This window comes from Vulpes lagopus, chromosome 3 (genome assembly GCF_018345385.1).
Source record: "Vulpes lagopus strain Blue_001 chromosome 3, ASM1834538v1, whole genome shotgun sequence".
NCBI classification, from domain to species: Eukaryota; Metazoa; Chordata; class Mammalia; order Carnivora; family Canidae; genus Vulpes; species Vulpes lagopus.
In genome coordinates, this window is record NC_054826.1 from 86365785 (window position 1) to 86385870 (window position 20086).

Consider the following 20086-nt stretch of genomic DNA (forward strand, 5'->3'; position numbering starts at 1 on the left):
TTTTTCCTAATATGATATTTGCTCCATTTGATACTAGAGGGAACCAAAATGTGTTGTAACATCCTGATGCACTAGTTGTAATAGTAATAGAACATGAGATGCCATGTTCTTAATTTAGTGTAATATTTCAAAAGTGGGTATCTATGTGTTCTTTTCACCACTTTTAAGTTGAGCAGAAAAAATAATGTTTCACACTTGTCAAGGTCCTATTAGAGTACTTAGATACTGGTTTAGTTCAGATAATCTATGTTTTAATGGAGCTCAATTAATAATGTGAAAACTTTCATTATTAATAAACTTACTATAGTAGCATGTATTAATTGACTCATTCTCTATCAAGTGTCCACTGGTAGGTAACACATTGTATGTCAGTTATTTGGCTTAACACAGTCCTTCTTTCCCAGAATTTTATAATCCATCATATTTTTAAATCTGAGCCCCTGCAGAAAATGTGAACCATGCCCACCATTAAGTTCATGTGATTCATAGTTATATTAGCATGATCTTTAGTTTCCTAAATTTCAACATATTGTTCTTATATATGTCACTTTAATTTTTGAATGTATGACATTAGCAAAAAAGTATACTATGCTAATTCATTCATAGTAGTGAGTTCCTAATGTATTTAAAGAACTGAAGATGCTGAATCTATTGTGTATTTTCATGCAAAAGGTCTGGCTCTACTTTTAATTAACTTCTAAAATTTTGTTGTTATTATTCCTTTTCTTTTTGAGCTAGCAATTTTTCATTTGCAGAAATATGAAGAGCTTAATAGTCCTTACAGGTAAAACATGCAGAAATTTACAGTGGCAGTGTACTCAATTTACAGACGTGAATTTAGCCCTCTTTTCAGATAACATGTTTCCTCCAGATAATAATAAAGTGATTTCTGAAGGATTTGATGTATGCTGCCACAGTCGAGAACATAGGGATTCACTGTAATCACAGGAAGTAGACAGAAAAAAAAAATGTACTTTTGCACGTTTAGATTTTCTGTGATATAACCAGAAATATATTTTTACCAACTTGGTAAAAGCCAACATATACATACATATTATGATCAGTTTGGATATGAAAGTAAACCAGAGTTTATTCATCTCCAGCTGTAGTATGCATTTACTAGCCAATTAAGTAGGCAAGTTTTGCATGAAATAGTCTGACAACTTGATACAATAAAGAGAATAGGAAAACAAATCTCCCCACTAGAGGGTAAGAAAAGTATGGAGTGAGGTATGAATCCTACTATTTTCTAGTCTATAAATCCAGCTATGTGCTGTTGGAATGCTCTCCTCCCACACTGATGTCAAATATGCCAGTCATATATGTCTTGCATTTCTAATACGTGTTCAATGTCACATTGCTTTCCAGCTTGTATTAACCGTTGGCTTATTAGCTGTTGTTGTATACCTATATACTGTTGTGGCATTCAATTTTTTCCGAAAATTCTACAATAAAAGTGAAGATGGTGATACACCAGATATGAAATGTGATGATATGCTAACGGTAAGTTCATATGCTTCGATCTCACATGAATGAAAAAATTCCCCTGCTTCTTCAATCCGAGTGGTTTCTGTTAGTTTTATTCTTCAACCACGTGGAAGAGAAAAGAACATACAGTAAAAAAGCTGTGTGGCTCTTTAAAAAATATTAACACTTTTTATTTTTTATGGAACATAAAGGGCTATTTTCTACCATTTTTGTATATCTGCTGCACCAACCTGATAATCAGCAGATTTCCTGCATAAACACTTTATTGGTTCATAGATTCCAGGACAGCAGGTGAAATTATTTCTTTGGAGAATATTTTGAAGTCTTAGTGATCTGTTTGCTAGTTAATGGTATTAACTAACATCGCTAAGTTCCAAAAATGTATCTCTTAATAGAACCGTTAGTTTTTGCTTTTTTATTCAGTATTCTGGCTTAAATTATCTTTTTAGTCTTGGTTTTAAAATCAATGGATGAGAAAGCTTTCAGGCTGCTCTATCACTGTTCTATAACCCACCTCTCTGAAAATGATAAATCAGAAGCTATCCTACATGAGATCTTAGATTGAAAATATGTACCTCCAGCTGAAAGGAGATGAATTCTTCAGTGAGGACCAAATAGAAATACCTACATAATTGAGGTTAGTGGGGAAAGTAAGAAACTAATAAAATGATAGTATAACTACTCTAGAAAAAATAAACATCCCAAAAGAGTAGTGAGAGACAACTACTAATATTATAAAAACTAACACTTCAGACAGGCTTTGAAATAGAGAATGATAAATCTAGGGACAGGATAGAGAGTCTAGAAATACACTTGGAGATTAAAAATATGACAAAAGTGGCTTTTAAAATTGTGAATGGCAAAGAATTCAATAAATAGTATTGGTACTATGAATGTGCTTTTGAGGAAATTTTGATAAAACCTGTTTTCCATCCTAGTTCTTTAAATCGAAATAAATTCTGAATGGAACAAATACTTTAATGCAAAAAAAAAAGAACAACATTTGACTTTTGAAATAATAATAATTTTTAAATGAAAAAAGGTATTCCTGAGTATGATATAAAACCTAGGATGCATGGAAGCCTAAAAAAATTACTTTAAAGGGAAAAACTGTAAGCAAAATCTTAAAGACAAATGAGAAACTGAGGAAAATATATTCAACACTGCAACAAAGGGCCAGTGTCCTTAATTACTAAGTCCTCATCACATCCCTAGGAAATAAGCCAATAGAAAAATGAACAGACTCTGTCTAGACAACTCATGGTAAAATTCCATCAGCTTATAAATTGGAAAAATGCTTACCCTCTAGTGTAATTAAAGAAATGTAAATCAAAAAACAATTGACTATTATTTTTACCTATCAGGTTTATAAAATATTAAAGTTTGTTAATATCCATGGTTGTTAAATTGATGGAAAAACTGGCACTTTCATGAATATTTGTTGAGAATTTAACACAATGATTTTAGAGAAATTTTGCAATGTCTGTCACATTTTTTTTGTTGTACCTACCCTTTGACTTGTCAGTTCCACTGCAGTATTGATTTAGATATTTATTTACAAATATGCTCCAGTGGGTTCAAGGATACTTGCTGCTATCACAAATTGGAAATAATCTAACTTATCAATAGAGTCCCGATTAAGTCAATTATGGCAAATCCATACAATGGAAAAGTAGGTAGCTATTTAAAAATATGACAAATATGCAGGTGTTGATATAGAAAGACATACAGGGGATCCCTGGGTGGCACAGTGGTTTAGCGCCTGCCTTTGGCCCAGGGCGCGATCCTGGAGACCTGGGATCGAGTCCCATGTCAGGCTCCCGGTGCATGGGGCCTGCTTCTCCCTCTGCCTGTGTCTCTGCCTCTCTCTCTCACTGTGTGCCTATCATAAATAAAAAATAAATAAATAAAAAAAATTAAAAAAAAGAAAGACATACAAATTGCATTTAAGTGAGGGGAAGCAAGATCTTGAACAGTATTATGATAAGATCCTAATTGAGTACACACACACACACTTAAAATGAACATAATAGATATGCTGTAATATGGATACAGTGTTTCTGGAAGGATACAGAGGAAACTGATAACAAGGGTTCCTACAATGAAGAGGACCAGAAATTAGAGAGAGAATTAATTTACACAATAAGAGACTAATCACTGATAGTAATGTCCACCAGAGTCACTAACATGCAATACTTTACAATCAGGTAAGGAGGCACTTTCAAGATCCTTCATCTCCTCTTCTGGGAACTGCTTTTATTTTCATTTATTTTTTAAATATTTTATTTATTCATGAGAGAGACAGAGTCAGAGATATAGCCTGCTTCTCCCTCTGTCTATGTCTCTGCTTCTCTCTCTGTCTCTCATGAATAAATAGAATCTTGGGGGGAAAAAAAAGCTAGCAAAACCAAGCAGCTAGCAAGACAGAAGAAGGGTGGAGTAGGAGGTGATCAGGTTTAATTTCTTTCATTTAGTTCTCAAAAGAATCCTTCCTTTACATCTCTAGCATTTAGTCTTCACAGGGTGAAGTCTAGAGTATTGTTTGCTTGAGATAGGTTTTCTTCAGTCAGGCCCTATTTTCTGGGCATCACACTGAGCTTCCACTGCCTTTGCTGCTTCCAGTTGTTTCCTAGGGTATGTAGCATGTTTTTGGTTTTCACAGGGACACGGTTCACCTGCCAGTGTTTCATACCTAACAGCAGGTGGTGATGTAGCTGCAGTTTTGCAGACTCGGTGATGATTGACACTTGGCTGGTTTCCTCCCTCCCTTCCTCTCCTCCTTTTCAGTGCTTCCATCCCTTCCTTTCTCCCTCCCTCCCTTCCTCTTTCTTTTTATTTTTCCATTTATTTATTTAGGATCATGGTGTTTTGAGCCTGAGAATCTAATTAAGCCAGCAGTATCCTGAGAGAATTTTAACCTCCTCTCTAAGAATGTAGAAGAAAGTGAAAAATGACCCTAAGTTCCCGGCAAAAGCTGACTGTAGCTACAAGCCAGGGAAAGTGACTTGGCTGGCATATCTGAAACATTCATCTCAAGAGGTGTGGTTCTCAACCTCAGATTCACCAGGGCAGCTCTTTGTGAATCCATAAGTCAGAAGCCACCCCAGATCCCAAATTAGAAACTGCAGGGTAGGTGTCAAGACCTATGTGTTTTGGGGGAAAAAAAAAAAAAAAAAAAACTTTCTAAGTGGTTGAGATAACAAGTCACTCCTAGGGAAGCAACTAGCTTACGTGATTGTTCCTTTTATTTTTTTTTTCTTTTAAAGATTTATTTATTTTAGAAAACAACAGAGTGCACCAGGTTGGGGTAGGGGGAGAGGATGGAGGGGGAGGACCTGGGGGAGCAGGGGTGGGGATGGAAGCAGACCCTACAGTGAGTGTGGAGCCCTATCCTTGGCTCTATCCCAGGACCCTGATCATGACCTGAGACGACACCAAGAGTTGGATACTTAACCAACTGAGCCACCCAGGTACCCCTATTCTGAATCACTTATTTTACACTATTCTCCCAACAAGTAATCTGTCTCTGTCTCTATTTCTCTCCTTCCCACTTTTTTTGTTTTTGTTTTTTTGGTCAGGATAAAGATCTTATAAAGCCCTACACCAATCCACCAGAAACTGTTCCTCCTCAGTTTTCTAAAGCTGTCATAAACAGTGATTAACCCCGGAATGAATACACTGAGATGAGTGACTAGGGGAGAAGCCACAGAATATTAAATCTGGAGAAATAACAACTGTCTATTTCCAGTGTTCGTAGTGCCAGGCACCTTTCTTCCTCATGATTCAGATTCTCTGAACAAAGTATATCTGTGTCATCTGGAATTATTCTTGCCATTCTCTAGCTCTGACCATCAGGTTTGAGCTGATTCTATGAAGCTGAATGAGAGATGTTTCCATTTTCAGGAGCAGAATGATAACCCAAAAATGAAAAGCCTGACAGCCCCATGTTAACAGGTGTTTACCACACTGCTTTGTACTCTACCACAGCAGCCACCTACCTACTATTTCTGGGGATAACCAGGTAGTGACAGTTAAGGTTGGTAAAATCAGTATCAAAATCTGACCGGTGAACCATGTATTTTATTGACTAACCAATCAAATCTGTAAGACTACTATCTGTACTATCTTTTCAGCATGGTCATAAGTCTATTATTGAAATATGGTAGAATCCTTTTTTCAACATCAGAGTTGTCAGAGAATGAAGGTGAGCATAAAGACAGGGATATTGCTGGGAGAAGCTAGATGACTGACAGATCTGAAAAGTCTCCTTTTAGAATAGTTTCAGTATTTACTTCAGTAATTTAGCCTCATTCCATAGTCTTATCTTCAGCTGTGCATGTCTAGAAAGTAAAAGTGTATCATTTTCTTGAGGACAGACTCACATTAACCAGGCTCCTAAGAGTCCGTTGTAGGAGTCAGAATACCAACATCCAACTCATTAAGAGTTTGTGCCACAAGTCAACACAGTCTCTTCCCTTTGGAAAACTCTATGTTTTTTCCAAGACTCAATCCAACATCTCAATCCAACCAAGACTCAATCCAACGTCTTGGTTAGCAGCATTTAGCAAAAGGAAGGAGCTAGATGATCTTAGTCCCCTACATGTCAAGCAAGCAGGATTTTGGGAGCTAGGACATTCTAGAAGCTGGGTAGGGAGTTGCAGTGATACACTGTTGGCCCACTATGGGTATAGTAGGAGTGTGGGGAGACAAAGGGCCAGAACTGGATATGGAGAAGTACCAGACCCGAGCCAGGCAGAATGTCAAAATTGCGTCCCCAGCCCAGAGAGGGGATTACAAACAAAGCTAAGTACGATGAAGCCAGGAAAGGATGACCCATGTTAGTTCACTAAGTAAAGAGTAGGCAGCTGCAATAATTATCTATCTCCTGTGGCCATGATTAAGCACAGATGAAGACATACCTGGAGAGAAACCTACAACCCAATCTTTTCTTAATAAAAAACAAATGCTTATAGTCAAAATAATTCTAACAATATGTAAGAGTATACAGTGAAAATAAAATTTCCTACAGATCTACTGTTCTGAGTTTCAAGCACTGTTTTCCCTGAACTGTGTGTCAGGGAAATTAATGGGAACAGTTCAGGGAAATTAATGTAGTGTCCCAGGGGGTATTTTTTGAAGTGACTGTCTTAAAAATTTTTACTTCCAGTTTACTTCAGTAGGGAGTACCAAGAATGCCCAGTGTTTATGCCTCTAGGAGAGCCAGATGCATAGTTCAGGTTAGGCACCATTGGTCTCACTGGGTTGTCTCTAAAGAGTTACTTTCAAGGCCTCTCTGTAAGAGAACCCCTTACCTGAGCTCCAGAACAGTTCTTGGGGTAGGGGGTGGAAGGCAGAGCTGCCTTATGATACTCTTTGTTCACTGTGTGCCAGACTGACACTTTCTTTCTGAGTGATCCAATCTTTTTTTTCTTATTATTATTCTGTTCATTAAATTCCAGGTATCTGACCCAGCAAACTTTTTATCTACATATATCACTGTATTAGCTGTTGAACTATGAGCATCTGGGTATCACCTTGCTGCCAGTCCTATGCCTGCACTTTGTGCTTTTTAAGGTGATCTGAGAATTTGAGGTTTATGGGTTGAGGCAGTGAAGTCTCCATAAGAACACTGATCAGTTATGTGTCTTCACTCCTCATTCATCCCACAAGGGATTTCTAAGTTCCTATCATGTGTTGCTTATTATTTTAGGCTCTGATAAAAGAGCAGTATAGGCTCTGATAAAAGAGCAGTAACCAGAGTAGTTCTTGTAATGATGCCAATTCTAGTGGAGTGAGAGAGATCATAAAGTATCAAAAACAGGTAAATTGGAGATACAGATCTGGAATTCAAGAAAGAGATGCAAGGTGTAAACAAATATTTTTGAGTAATTAGCACAGAGATGAGAACTTAAGTATGAAATGGGGAACATTCCCCTAGCAAGTGTCCTAAAAGAAGAAAGGTCAAAGAACCCAATGCTGGGGCATCTCCCTGTCATGAAAATATAGGGAGATGAGTAAGAAGTGGCCAAGGCAGCTAAAAAGGAATGGCCAGAAATGTAGAAGAAAACCAGGGGATTTTAGTGTCTCTCCAAGTGAAGTCAGTGTTTCAGGTCTTGCCCGCTCTTCATTATGGCAGATGGTGGTAAATGTGTTTTGCATTGATGGGTGACATCAGTTGGGTATATCAGAAGGTCTGAAAGTGTCTAGAAGGCCACATGGAGAAAGGATTATTAATCGAAGGTCAAAAGGATAAAAGAAATGGCATAAGGGTGGGAAATTATTTTTCAAGATGAAAAGAATATGCAAACCAAGATCTAGAATAGGAATAGTTTATCTGAGGGGTGTCGATAGAGTGGAAGGTGTTGCTTGAGAGCCGTGACCAATCACTGGAGAGGGACTGAAGTGTCACTAGCATGGCCCCAACGTGGTGAGTATGAGCTTATCCTGAATAAAGATAAACCATTGACGCTGTAAGCCACTGACTCTCAGCTGTTGTGATTTTGCCCCTCAGCGGACAGCAATGTTTGTGGATATTTTTGGTTATCTACAGAATGGGGTGCTCTCGGTGTTGAGTAGGTAGAGGCCAGGGATCCTTCTAAATTATCCTGTGATGCACAGGATAGACCTCACACAAAAAATGATCCTGCCCAAACTTTTCTGCTGCAGGCACTTGGAGCTGTACTTATTATTGGTTCTTTAATGCTGCAGACTTTAAATAATGAGCTGTTATTTCCTCCCTGCCTCTCTCTTTTATCTTTCTTCTTTCTTCTACATGTTCAAGTAGAAAAATTTCAGCATCATATTCCATACATGACAGATGAGTGGATGGTGAATATTATTGGGTCTGTTTTTTTTCTAGCTTAATCTACACATCTTTTACTTCCTCTTTCCTATGTCTGTTATACTGAAAAAAAATGAACAGGGTGATCAAACATAGTTTTGTGTTTTGATGTGACCTTATGTGATCTTAGTAGAATCACCTAATGCCAGATGCTTATGAGGGATTTTTCACTCTCTGCAAAGTGGGACAGAAGGTACTGGACAGAGTGTGCAGTGTAGAATTTTACTTAAAAGGCAGCAGAGTAGAAGATCCCAGAGTTTGTGTCACAATCACAAATACTGAAACAAAAAAGAGTTCCAGAGTGAGGGTTAGGAACTAGAGAGAGAATCTTAGTTCTGTTGAATGTGAAAACAGGCCATGTTCCTCCAAGAAGTGACCATTTCTCTCTCTTCCAGTGCTATATGTTCCACATGTATGTTGGGGTACGTGCTGGAGGGGGTATTGGTGATGAAATTGAAGACCCAGCAGGCGATGAATATGAGATCTATCGAATCATCTTTGACATCACCTTCTTCTTCTTCGTGATCGTCATCCTCTTGGCTATAATACAAGGTAAGCATTGTCCTCACTGAAGTTCAAGGGGATCTAGAATTTGAGCCACCTGGTTGTCCAGACTAACATGAAGGTAGGGTAAGAATGTCAAATGCTTTGTGAAAAAGCCAACTAGAACTTTTCCTTTCGGGATTTCTTCCTTTGAAATCTGTAGAGGGAAAATCAAAGCAGCATGGGACCCTGGTGTAGGGGAAGATACATACAGGTGTCTTTGGACTCTTTTCCCATAATTCATAATTCGGTGGAAAGAGCACTTTCCTCAGCTTGACTTTCTGCCCTACCACTTACTGACTTTACAACATTGGGTGGGTGACCCATGTAACTAATGCCCATTGGGTCTATATGGAAATTATATAAATATCTAAACCATAGTATTATTGAAAAGTTTTACTTTTTTCTTTTTAAGAAGTGATATAAATACACACACACACACACGCGCGCACACACACACACAGTACCTAATGCACAGTCAGTGCCTCCTAAATAATCCTAAGGTTTTCATCATTGGATATCTACACTATGTGCCTGGCACATGTATTAACTCATTTTACCCTCATGCATCCTGTGAAAATGATGCTGTTATTTACATTTGAAGAAACAGAACCATAAGTCGTCTAAGTAACTTGGCCACAAGTGCACGGTTAAGAGGTATCAGTACTGAAATCCAAACCCAGGGTGTCAGGACCCAGAGCCCTTCATTTAAAACCTGAGTGGCATATTGACCTACTAGTTCTTCTTTTTACTCCGAGGACTCTTGGAATTAGGTGTTTTTCTCCCTCAGAAAAATCACTCTTGTTATCTTTTTCTGCTCATCCTTTTATCCTGGCTTGAATTAAATGTCTATAAACGTGATATCATCTTCTAAGTTCTCCAGGCACAAAACAGTCCTTTTTTTTTTTTCTCAGTAAAGTACATGAATAAGTTGAAAGGTTTTTAAAGTCCATCCTTTATGTCTTTATTGAGTGTGACAATGATGCGTTTTCTAAGAGAGCAAATTCATAAAACCCTCGGAAGAAGATGTGCAGCCAGTAAGTCACAGGAGGAAAAACAGCACGGTGCTGTTCGTTCCTGGCTGACATAGTTAATAACATGATGGCAAATTTCTTTGTCAGGAACTTGAGAAAAGAATGATTTAAGGCAGATTCTTCAGTTAATATGGCAATGTTTGACTTACAAATTGGTACTTGAGAATCTCATTAGTGGAGTTCTCTGCACTTTCCAACCAGAAATCATACCATCTGTATATGCCAAGGTATACATGCGAAAGGTTTTTCCTGCTGTCATTTCATTTTTAAACCCACTTCTGCTCCCAAAGAGATAAAGCTGCCACCCCAGGAGGTGAATTGGGTGTGTGCTCACAGCTTTTACTACCTTCTGAGCATTTCCCAGCATGGCTATACATTTTTCCCTTTCCTTGGGAGGATTCGCCAAGGGGCTATGAATTTAATTCTTCTCTGGTTGATAAAGATTAGAGTGTGTTTTTATTGAACACTAGGTTTAATTATTGATGCTTTTGGAGAACTAAGAGACCAACAGGAGCAAGTCAAAGAAGACATGGAGGTGAGTCTGTCCAAGTCTGACCCAGCTTTGTCATTGTTGTGGGCATTTCTTTTCCTGTCTTTATCCAAAAATGGTGAATGCAGGAGAAAGTAGGAAAAGGACACAAGCAATGTGTGGCTGCCCTGGCTTTTTTTTTAGTCCAGGCAATACATACGATTGGCTGGCATGCTGGCTTGGAACTGTGGCAGGCTCTGGGTGCATGCAAACCAACATGGCACTGTCCACCCCTCAAGAAGCAGGAGAACCACCCATTCAAAATCATGGATTCACTGACCAATAAGTAAATAGACAATTGTATATAAGTAAACAGACTAGTATACTGAATCCTTTATTATAATTCATTGGAGAAATTTATAGTTTTACTTACAGGCTGTAAACCAGAAATAGGTGTTAAGCAGGGTGATGGGGTTTCCATTTTACAAAGATAACTATGGTTTAAAACATGGGGAGTCCATTAGCCACTGGCAAGACCAGGGGCAGGGAAGCAGGCTGTGAACCTTTTTTAGGCAGGAGATTATGAGGCTCCTGCTGAAGAAAGCCACTGAAGGGATCCCTGGGTGGCGCAGCAGTTTGGCGCCTGCCTTTGGCCCAGGGCGCGATCCTGGAGACCCGGGATCGAGTCCCACGTCGGGCTCCCGGTGCATGGAGCCTGCTTCTCCCTCTGCCTGTGTCTCTGCCTCTCTCTCTATCTCTCTGTGACTATCATAAATAAATAAAAAAAATTAAAAAAAAATTAAAAAAAAAGAAAAGAAAGCCACTGAAGATGTAGGAACCAGACGGATTCAAGCAATCCTTTGGAGTTGGCATGGAGAGAAGTGGGTGACAGCCAGAGATGCAGAGGATGAAGGGTTTGGAGCAAGAAGGGAGGGTACCCGGATTTCCAGGTTGGGCTACCAGAAGGATGGTAGCTCAGTTACACCTGGAGTAACTGAGAGAGGTAACACAGAGGAGAGGCAGGTTCATGGGAGAGCTGTTAAGTGTGAGCCCATTTAGTTAAGACATCAGGAAGTATAAAGACCTATTGCTGACTGTGGTCTATTGCTGTCCACAGTTGTTGATCAATAAGGCAGAGAGAATGTAATAAATTATCTTAATCATCTTGAGTCTAGGTCCTAGAATCTAAGGCACTGTAAACATGCCTTTGATGGTATTAAAGTTTCTAATTTGCAAGGAAGATGAGCATCTGGAGCCACATGAGGGCCACAATTATTAAATTCACTTGAGTTGATACATATGAAACTCTAGTAATAAAACAGAAGGCCTGCTTCTCCTTGGGTTTTGTGTGCTAGTCCTGCAGATGGTACTGCTCTCAGAGGTACGGTGAGAGCAAGCAAGGAGCAGAAAGCACAGGCACCCCATCCTGAGAGTAGAAAGTTATCTCAGTATATGTTCCTCGGTTAATTCTGTATCTAGCATGGTGCCTGGCACATGGCAGACCCTCTCCCAGTCATGGATTGAACGCCCCACAGTGTGGTATTTGATTTGGCCCTCTCCAAGTGGGAGTAATCTGTGCCTTTCTCCCCTTGGTCATCAGACTTTGTTCAGGTAGGTACCAAGCTTGTGGTTTTCAGTAGAGGACACACTGAATCCCGCCTACATGATCTCCGTCAACGTCATGAACAAGAGTGATCACTGAGTCTGGGCATTCCCACTTAGGGCTGGAGAAAATTAGGAAAAGACAGTGCTTTCCAGCCATCATTATCCCGTACACTTCTTTCTACATCTAGTACTTGTTGGTGGTACCCCTGTCTTTATGCCTCCAGCAAGATATAGTTGTGGCAACAGTTATATTAGTATTCATGTGCTTGGCTCAGCCTCGCCTCATGACCTTATACAAATTTTGAGTAAACAAAAAAGCTGCCCCTAAGTGGTGAGTTGTGTGTTCCTTTGTTTTGATTTCTGAAATCTGACATTTTAATATTTCCCTTTGTCTTCTAGACTAAATGCTTCATCTGTGGGATAGGCAATGATTACTTCGACACAGTGCCACATGGCTTTGAAACCCACACTTTACAGGAACACAACTTGGCTAATTACCTGTGAGTGTACCAGTCTTGGACTCTTCAGACTCTTCTGGTGCCCACTACCCTGTGCCCATCAATGCCTCCTTCTAAGCAAGCTTGAGAAACAGAAGAGAGATGTGGCTTCCATTTCTTTATACCGTCGTGCTCAGGCTTTGAGAGAAAGACCCACGCTAGTGGTCCTCCTGTTCACAGGAGGAGGTTGACAAAGGAAAGAACTTGCAGCCCTTTATGTGAATGAGACCTTCTAGAACATGAACTGGAAAGGTGGAAAAGAATAAGTGGAATACATGATCAGGCTCTAAAAGAGCCTGGGCCATGTTTCCCTTTCAAGTAGGAAAGACTCCAGCTGCTTCCTAGAGATAGAAGGATCTCCATTTTTCTTTTCTGATGACCTACAGATCTCTTTAGGCACAATTATCTCTCTAGACACTATATTCTAACACAGTTAAAGTTGCATTTTTTTTAAATACATAAAAATCTGGCTATTCCTTAGGACTAACTCAAACTGTAGTTCAGTAAAATACAATTCTTAGTTTCTAAACCAATTTTAGTATCAAACAGAAGAGATGTAGAGTAGCAAAAGAAAAAAAAGCTGGCTTTGGAATTCATAGCTGTGGGGCATTTGGCAAGTTATTTAAACTTCTTAATCCCTGGTTTTCCAAGTGGGGACTGTGATTCCTAGTCCATGAGTAAATAAATATGGTGAAGTATAACTTGATATGTACACACAGTTTAGCTCCTTTGAAAGAATATTTTTTTAAAAAAGGTTAAGCTTTTGATTCCCATTGGCATTTTTTTTTGCCTTGCTGTTTTGATCCATTTCTTTGCCCTGCCAACAGTGTGAAGAGTTAGCCTATAGCCAGATCACAAAGTGTCTTTGTATGCTCACATTTCCATTCCACCCATTTCTGATTAATCTCTCTGTATCTGTAGGTTTTTTCTGATGTATCTCATAAACAAGGATGAAACAGAGCACACAGGACAGGTAGGTAAACAATAATCATATACCACCTTCTGAAAGAAGTGATAGAGAATCCATACATTGTGAGAATATGTGTACATTAAACAAGAAGAGCTAGAATTACTTTCAGATATTAGTCATTGGATCTTAATAAAAAATTCCTGTTATCCTGGACAAGTATGCAAAGATCGTCTTTGTAGAAAAAGTACAACTGTAAGTTCACATAAAAAATTTAAGATTTTATTAGCTGAACATGCTGAGTTTGGGTTTTGATGAGTATAATGGCCCTGACTGCTTAATCAGATAGCAGATGATTCCACATGAACTTCAATCCACAGGATTAGGGTCAGTTAAAAATAATTGTGTATGAAATGTCAAAGGTTCTATTTAAGTATCTGAAGTTCTCCTTCTGCAGATATTTGCCTCCAGTTGTTAATAGTTTGAATTTGAAGGCTACAAGTAATAATAGTATTATCTTTAAAAGAACTCTTAAATTCATATACTGCAAATAGGTTTTTTAATCATTATTGTATTATGGCCCAGATGAAGATTGATTATTAACAGAAGTGAGGTCTGATATGGTTAGGAACTCTCTAAATGAATATGGGCTTTTCCAATCATGTAAATTATGTGTAATTACACAGTTAACCTAGATATTTGATATATACATGCAACAAATTTGTGTTTCTCTCCTTCTTCTATTTTGTGGTAATGCAGAGATTCTGGGGAAAGACAGGACGTTAATACACCTCCTTTACTTTTACAGGAATCTTATGTCTGGAAGATGTATCAAGAAAGGTGCTGGGAATTCTTCCCAGCAGGGGACTGTTTCCGGAAACAGTATGAGGACCAGCTAAATTAAACTCAGATCATCTCTGAAAGCCAAAACATACACATTCACTCTGTCTCAGTCTCTCTCTCTCTCTCTCTCTCTGCTCCCTTGGAAACATCCTGCTCAATTTGTGAATTGCCAGGATTATATGCTTTCTGGGAGTAGTGAACTCTGTTTCTGAAGACCTGACTGTGCTTTTCCCCCCACCTTGTGTGTTTTCTTTGAGAATAAAGACTGAAGAATAATCTAAATTCATACACAAAATAGGAACTCTGGAAAGAACACTCTTATGGACACTCTCAATCACAACACCAATAGACCAATTTCCTTGTGAGACTCCTGGAAGTCCCCTTGAGCTATGGGACAGTCACAGAGAAGCGTGGCAGCCACACTCATCCAGCCCCTTTATTTCACCATCTTGAAAGGAACTTTCTAATGGTCACAGAGCATTGTAGCATTTAATTGATTGCCGTGGTCACCAGTTACGAAGGGAAATAGTGCCTTACTATATGTGGGTTGAGCTATGCAGAAGATATGTGCATGAAAAAAACATCTTTATTTTATGTCAATCTTTTTTTTTCTTAGGTTGATTTTGTGGTTTCTTTTTCTTTATTCTTTTCTCTGGTGGGGGAGGGTAAGAAAGGCAGTTTGTGCAAACCTTTTTTAAAAAGAGACAGGTGGCCTGTCTCAGGACGAGAGACATTCACTAAATTCATATTTACCCTCCCCATGTGCTCCTGCTCTTATTTTGGTAATGCTCTGATGCAACATTGCAACTTTATGAAATCTTTGTATGAAAACAAAAAGACTGCAAAAAATATACTTTCAAAAGAAATAATTCATTGCATGTTTATTATGCAAGTTTAAAAGAACAAAGAAAACCTCCAGAAGCAAGTTGATCAACGTGAGAGAACTTTCATGATAATTATATTCATAGTAATAAAGTGTCGTGGGCTTAATTGTATATTTGGAGCCAGTGTCATCTACCAACAATGTGATACATTATGAACTTGACAGTTTTGGGTTTTCTCTTTCTTTTGGTCACCTGCAATCAGTTGCTGATTAAGGACTTCTTGTCAGGCCATTTTTAATATCAAAGCTGAAGCAATATCCATTCAGGGATTTCATCAGTTGCATCAAAAAACATGGATGATAATTATCAATCACTCCATTTTGAGTCCTTTTAAATGTAATGCTTATCTTTACAAATAAAAAGACAGGCTCAGAATGGAAGCAAGATCATTTTGCAAACATTGGAGCTCTTTTATTACCAGTATGCTTGTTAATTTTAGAATTGTAAAACTGCTCTGATTAAACTATTTAACTAATGTTCTCACTCTCCTCTTTCCCCATTTCACTTATAGTTAAGAGGCTTTAAAAAACCTTGAGCTTTTAACGCGAGGGGGGTGCTAGGGCAATGCAAATCCTGCCCTACAGATTTAACACCTGCAGATTTCCAGTTTGCTGCTTTTAGGATTATGGAACCTCAGAGTCAGCAAGCAGTTTGAATCACCTTGCCTCACTCCTGCCATCTCCCTGACTCGGGGTCATCCCGAGTTCCTTAAGAACCACCAATAACAGAAAAATCACTGTCTTCAAAATCATTTGGCTTTTACACACCTCTCATTCTAGAAGATTCTTCCTTGCTCAGGGCAAATCTGTTTCCTTGTAATAGTAGGGGTTCATTTTCTGCCTTCATATGAAAGAGTTAACTGGCACACTAGTAAGTTGTGTATTAAACACTTATTGGCACAACACCAGGGCTATGGTACCTAGATATTGTATTTGTCTTTTGGCCTCATTTTATTTGGGAAGAGGAATAGTATCAATTTAGCCACACCGTGGGAACTCCCAAGCCTGCCCAAGGAGGTGCTCTTATGTCCCAAGGAGTCTGAATAAAATAGATCAGTTCTATAAAACATCAGAAAGCATGTTCCCCTTTGCTATGAAACACTGCAGGGGAAGCATACAGTGAAGAAGAATTAAATATTTCTCCAGGACATAAAATCAGGTCTTCTATTACTAAGGCAAAGGCAGATTTGATATGAAACAACACAGTTGAAAAGGGAGTGAGCAAATCCCATTGGTCACCTGTTCTGGATTTTGCAGACTTGTTGACTCTCCTAATTGATTGCTTCTGGCATTATTGCCTGGGAAGGTGACAGTGCTCATAGAGAAGCCCCAAGAAAAAGGCTGAATTATGGAAAGGAAGCTTCCCTCTACCCGCGGACTTTGGGCATCAGCATTGGAGGAAGAGTCAGGGAGCAGACCCAGTCACTTTAGAAAGCCACTCACTGCCCAGCCTCATCATGTCTAACACTTAGAGGAGGTCACCTCTCTGTTCCCCTCTCAAGGCCTCACGGGAAGAGGGGGCTTTTCTGTATAAGCCTTATTAATTCTCCCAGGAAACATCACATGAATGTCAATGTGGCTCTCCACTTATCTGATTAAACTCAGGGCTGCCTGACTCAAACTCAAGAAATGTAATCCCTTTAGAGATCTTGTATTATACAAATATATAGACATTCACAAAAGATGTTATAATGTCTATTTCCATTTGAACACTCTCAGGCATTTTTCTGCCGTCCTTATTTCTTTTTCACCTTTTTTTTTTACCCCCTGGAAACATGTCTTGCTCCAACTTCATTAAACAAACAAATTTAGAATCATAGTTGAGGTGTTTCAAATGCACTAAATGGTACTTAGTCGTTGGACTCATGCTCGTTATTTCTCATGTGCAGGAGGCAGTTCCTAGCCCCTCATACCTCATTTAAAAGTCATAATGAAAAGACTTTCTTCCTGATTATAGAAGCATATCTATGCAAATGATACTGTTTTTCATTACCTTACTTAACTGGGTAAAGCGTTCCTGTTCCTTAAACTTCAATTTTCTGGGTGAATATACCAATGTGCTGGAAAGGGCTTTGGGTGGCTGTCAGTGTGGCAAGTGCCTAATTTACTCTGGACACCATAAAGGAAAACATTAAAAAAAATGTATTTAATACATTTACCTAAGCCTAGGATTCATGTAGCTTGACATGGAAAGCTTTGGACCAGCTAGACATGAATGGCACCTGGGTTTTTTAATGGCTGTAAATATAAATAACACATTTCTTAATGGGACAAGGTCTGAACCTGTCATACATCCAGACTCATAATATTCCATTGTGTGGCTCATATGAGTTCTTTTCTTTTTAGAGAGGGAGGGAGGGTGGAACAGGGGGAGAGGAAGTGAGAATCTCAAGCAGGCTGCCCAGCACAGAGCCTGATGTGGGGCTCAAACTCACAATCCCAAGATCATGACCTGAGCTGAAATCCAGAGTCAGATGCTTAACTGACTAAGCATCCAGGTGCCCCGACTGTATGGCTAACGTATGAGACAAGTAGCTAAGTAAGTACTTCAAGTTCCAAGTCCTCCAAATCACGGGGTATTTATAATGTCACAACTCAGCACAGAAACAGGGAGCATCGGAAGCACTACTTCTCTCGTATGTATCACGTTTGAGGCTTTCTAGAACGTTGGAAAGGATTTGAGCAATCACGTTTCAGATGAGCAATCTTGCCAGGTTAAATGTCACAGCTCTGGTTAGTGGCAAAGCTGGAGCTTTTTTTTTTTTTTTTTTTTTTTTTTTTTAAAAAGCCAGGTTTCTGTTTAATCTTTTTCTGATTGTGGCCAGAGTGATTTGGAAAATAACAGGTCCTTTATGACCCAGCAAAAATGAAACAGGAAAGCAGGTAGTTTCAAGAGCATTGATGAAATGTCACCAGTACTCACCAATATTCTGCATCTGTGATAAGGAGAATTCTGGAAGTGATTATCACATGCATAGCTGGTCTCAGAATGCACCTTTCAACACAGCTATTTCTGAGAAAAAGAAAGTTAGCATCAATTTTAATCTAAGACAGGAAAGTCTTACCTCATATTTTGTTTCAGTATCTACCTTACTTCTTGATGGAATGCTACTGGATGTTTCATTGGTTTTTCTAACAGTCATAAGTTTCTTTACTGTGGCTAACAGATTCAGTTCCAGTTGTAATATTCACCATTATTAAAATAACTTGGGTTCAGGGGCACTTGAGCACTTGGGTGGCTCAGTAGGTTAAGCATCCAACTCTTGATTTTGGCCCAAGTCATGATCTCAGGGTCGTGAGATTAAGCCCCACATCAAGCTCCATGCTAGGTTTGGAATCTGCTTAAGAGTCTCATACCTAGCTCTCTTAAAAGATAATTTGGGTTCATATTTTCTTAAACATTTTGGATATCATCAGTTGAGGATAGGTTTGAGGATCAAAGAATCCTCATGTTAGCATTTCAAAGGTGCTTTAATGGCAAAGGAGCCCAGATTTGCCTTTCCTGTCCACCAACCCCCACACAGCCACAGTGTGTCCACACATCATAACATTTATTTTCCTCCAAGAAATTTGTAAACTTGATGTATGTGCCCTCCCTTTGCATTAAGCATGGCTAAACGGGCCTTTGAATTTTTGTAGAGAAAAAAATGTACTTTTTTTAGACCTGGTTAACACTACTAATTATTATAAAGTGTGATGCTCCTAACATGAATAATACTATATTGACATATAAGTTGTAACACTAGAGTTAATGACTTTTTTAAAGACTACCAAACCTGGAAGTTACTGCACATTGTAATTTGAATTACCTGCAGTTTTCAACCTAATTTTCAAAACTCTGTTAACATTAGGTAGACCTAATATTTTACATGTAAATTCAGAACTGTAGGAAAATATAATGGCAAGAAGAAAAGTAACAGATGATCTCAAGATGTTACATTCTTTATTGGCAGAAAGAAATTGGAGATATCTGCTTAAGCTTTTCATATTATGACCAAGCTAGTGGCTTCCCTCCTACATAAAATAAAGATGAATAGAGCAAAAGCCTTGGCAAGTTATTATAAATTAATGCAAATTCATAGCCAGATGATTGTCATTACTTATTTTTATTATTCTATTTTTTTAAAGATTTTATTTATTTATTTATTTATGAGAGACACACACAGAGAGAGGGAGAGAAGCAGAGACACAGGCAGAGGGAGAAGCAGGCTCCATGCAAGGAGCCTGACATGGGGACTCGATCCCGGGTCTCCAGGATCACACCCTGGGCTGAAGGAGGCACTAAACTGCTGAGCCACCTGGGTTGCCCATTGCTTATTTTTATACATACAGAAGAAAAAATTATTTAAGCACCCTTTTCACCAGTAAGGTAAACTGCTAGAAATTCTTATCATTTTGTTTGAAGAGTATAAATCATGAAGTGACCACCTGCATAAAAAAAATGTCATAAAGGCTAAGTTTACAGTGAGCTGAGGCAAAATGCTATGCACACAAAAATAATTTATATTCCATACGAGGCATAATAGCAAGAAAGGAACTATTTCCTATTCATGCCAGCTAGTGCCTACATGGTATTATCATAGCTTGGGTTCTCCAGAATGTAGCCTGAGGCAAGGATGGACGTGATGATGCTTTATTGGAACAGCCAAGCAGCAAGGGTGAATCAAAGAAGGATGTGTAGCAATGCAAACTAATGCATGCATTCAGCAGCGACACTTTACCCTGAGTCAGGAAGAGAAAAAGCTGCTTGGCAAGTGTGTCCGATTTGCATCCTGGGACCTTACATGACATTCTGTAAAAAGAAATTGTACCTTGGAATAGTCCATGGGAAGGAGATAGGGCATGGAGAACATCTGTCATTTCTCCTCTATCTTGTTTTCCATTGGTCAAAGTTCACCCTGAGGCATATCAAGTCCCCCTCCACCACTGGACTGAATTATCTAGCTTCTAGGAGCCCACTGTGACTATCAGATCCA

The 20086-nt window shown here is 38.8% G+C and overlaps 1 protein-coding gene across 7 annotated transcripts in view; it reads left to right on the forward strand.

Moving 5' to 3' along the window:
• RYR2 (ryanodine receptor 2) overlaps nt 1-15586 on the forward strand; it is a 726974-nt gene extending 711388 nt beyond the window's left edge. For all 7 annotated transcript variants that reach the window (XM_041747478.1, XM_041747480.1, XM_041747481.1 and 4 more), the window contains 6 exons: nt 1369-1503; nt 8725-8881; nt 10377-10441; nt 12380-12480; nt 13399-13450; nt 14193-15586. In XM_041747478.1, coding sequence (XP_041603412.1) covers nt 1369-1503; nt 8725-8881; nt 10377-10441; nt 12380-12480; nt 13399-13450; nt 14193-14288 — 606 coding nt within the window. In that variant the 3' untranslated portion in view covers nt 14289-15586. The remainder of the gene's footprint in view (nt 1-1368; nt 1504-8724; nt 8882-10376; nt 10442-12379; nt 12481-13398; nt 13451-14192) is intronic.
• Nucleotides 15587-20086: the final 4500 nt, after the last annotated feature.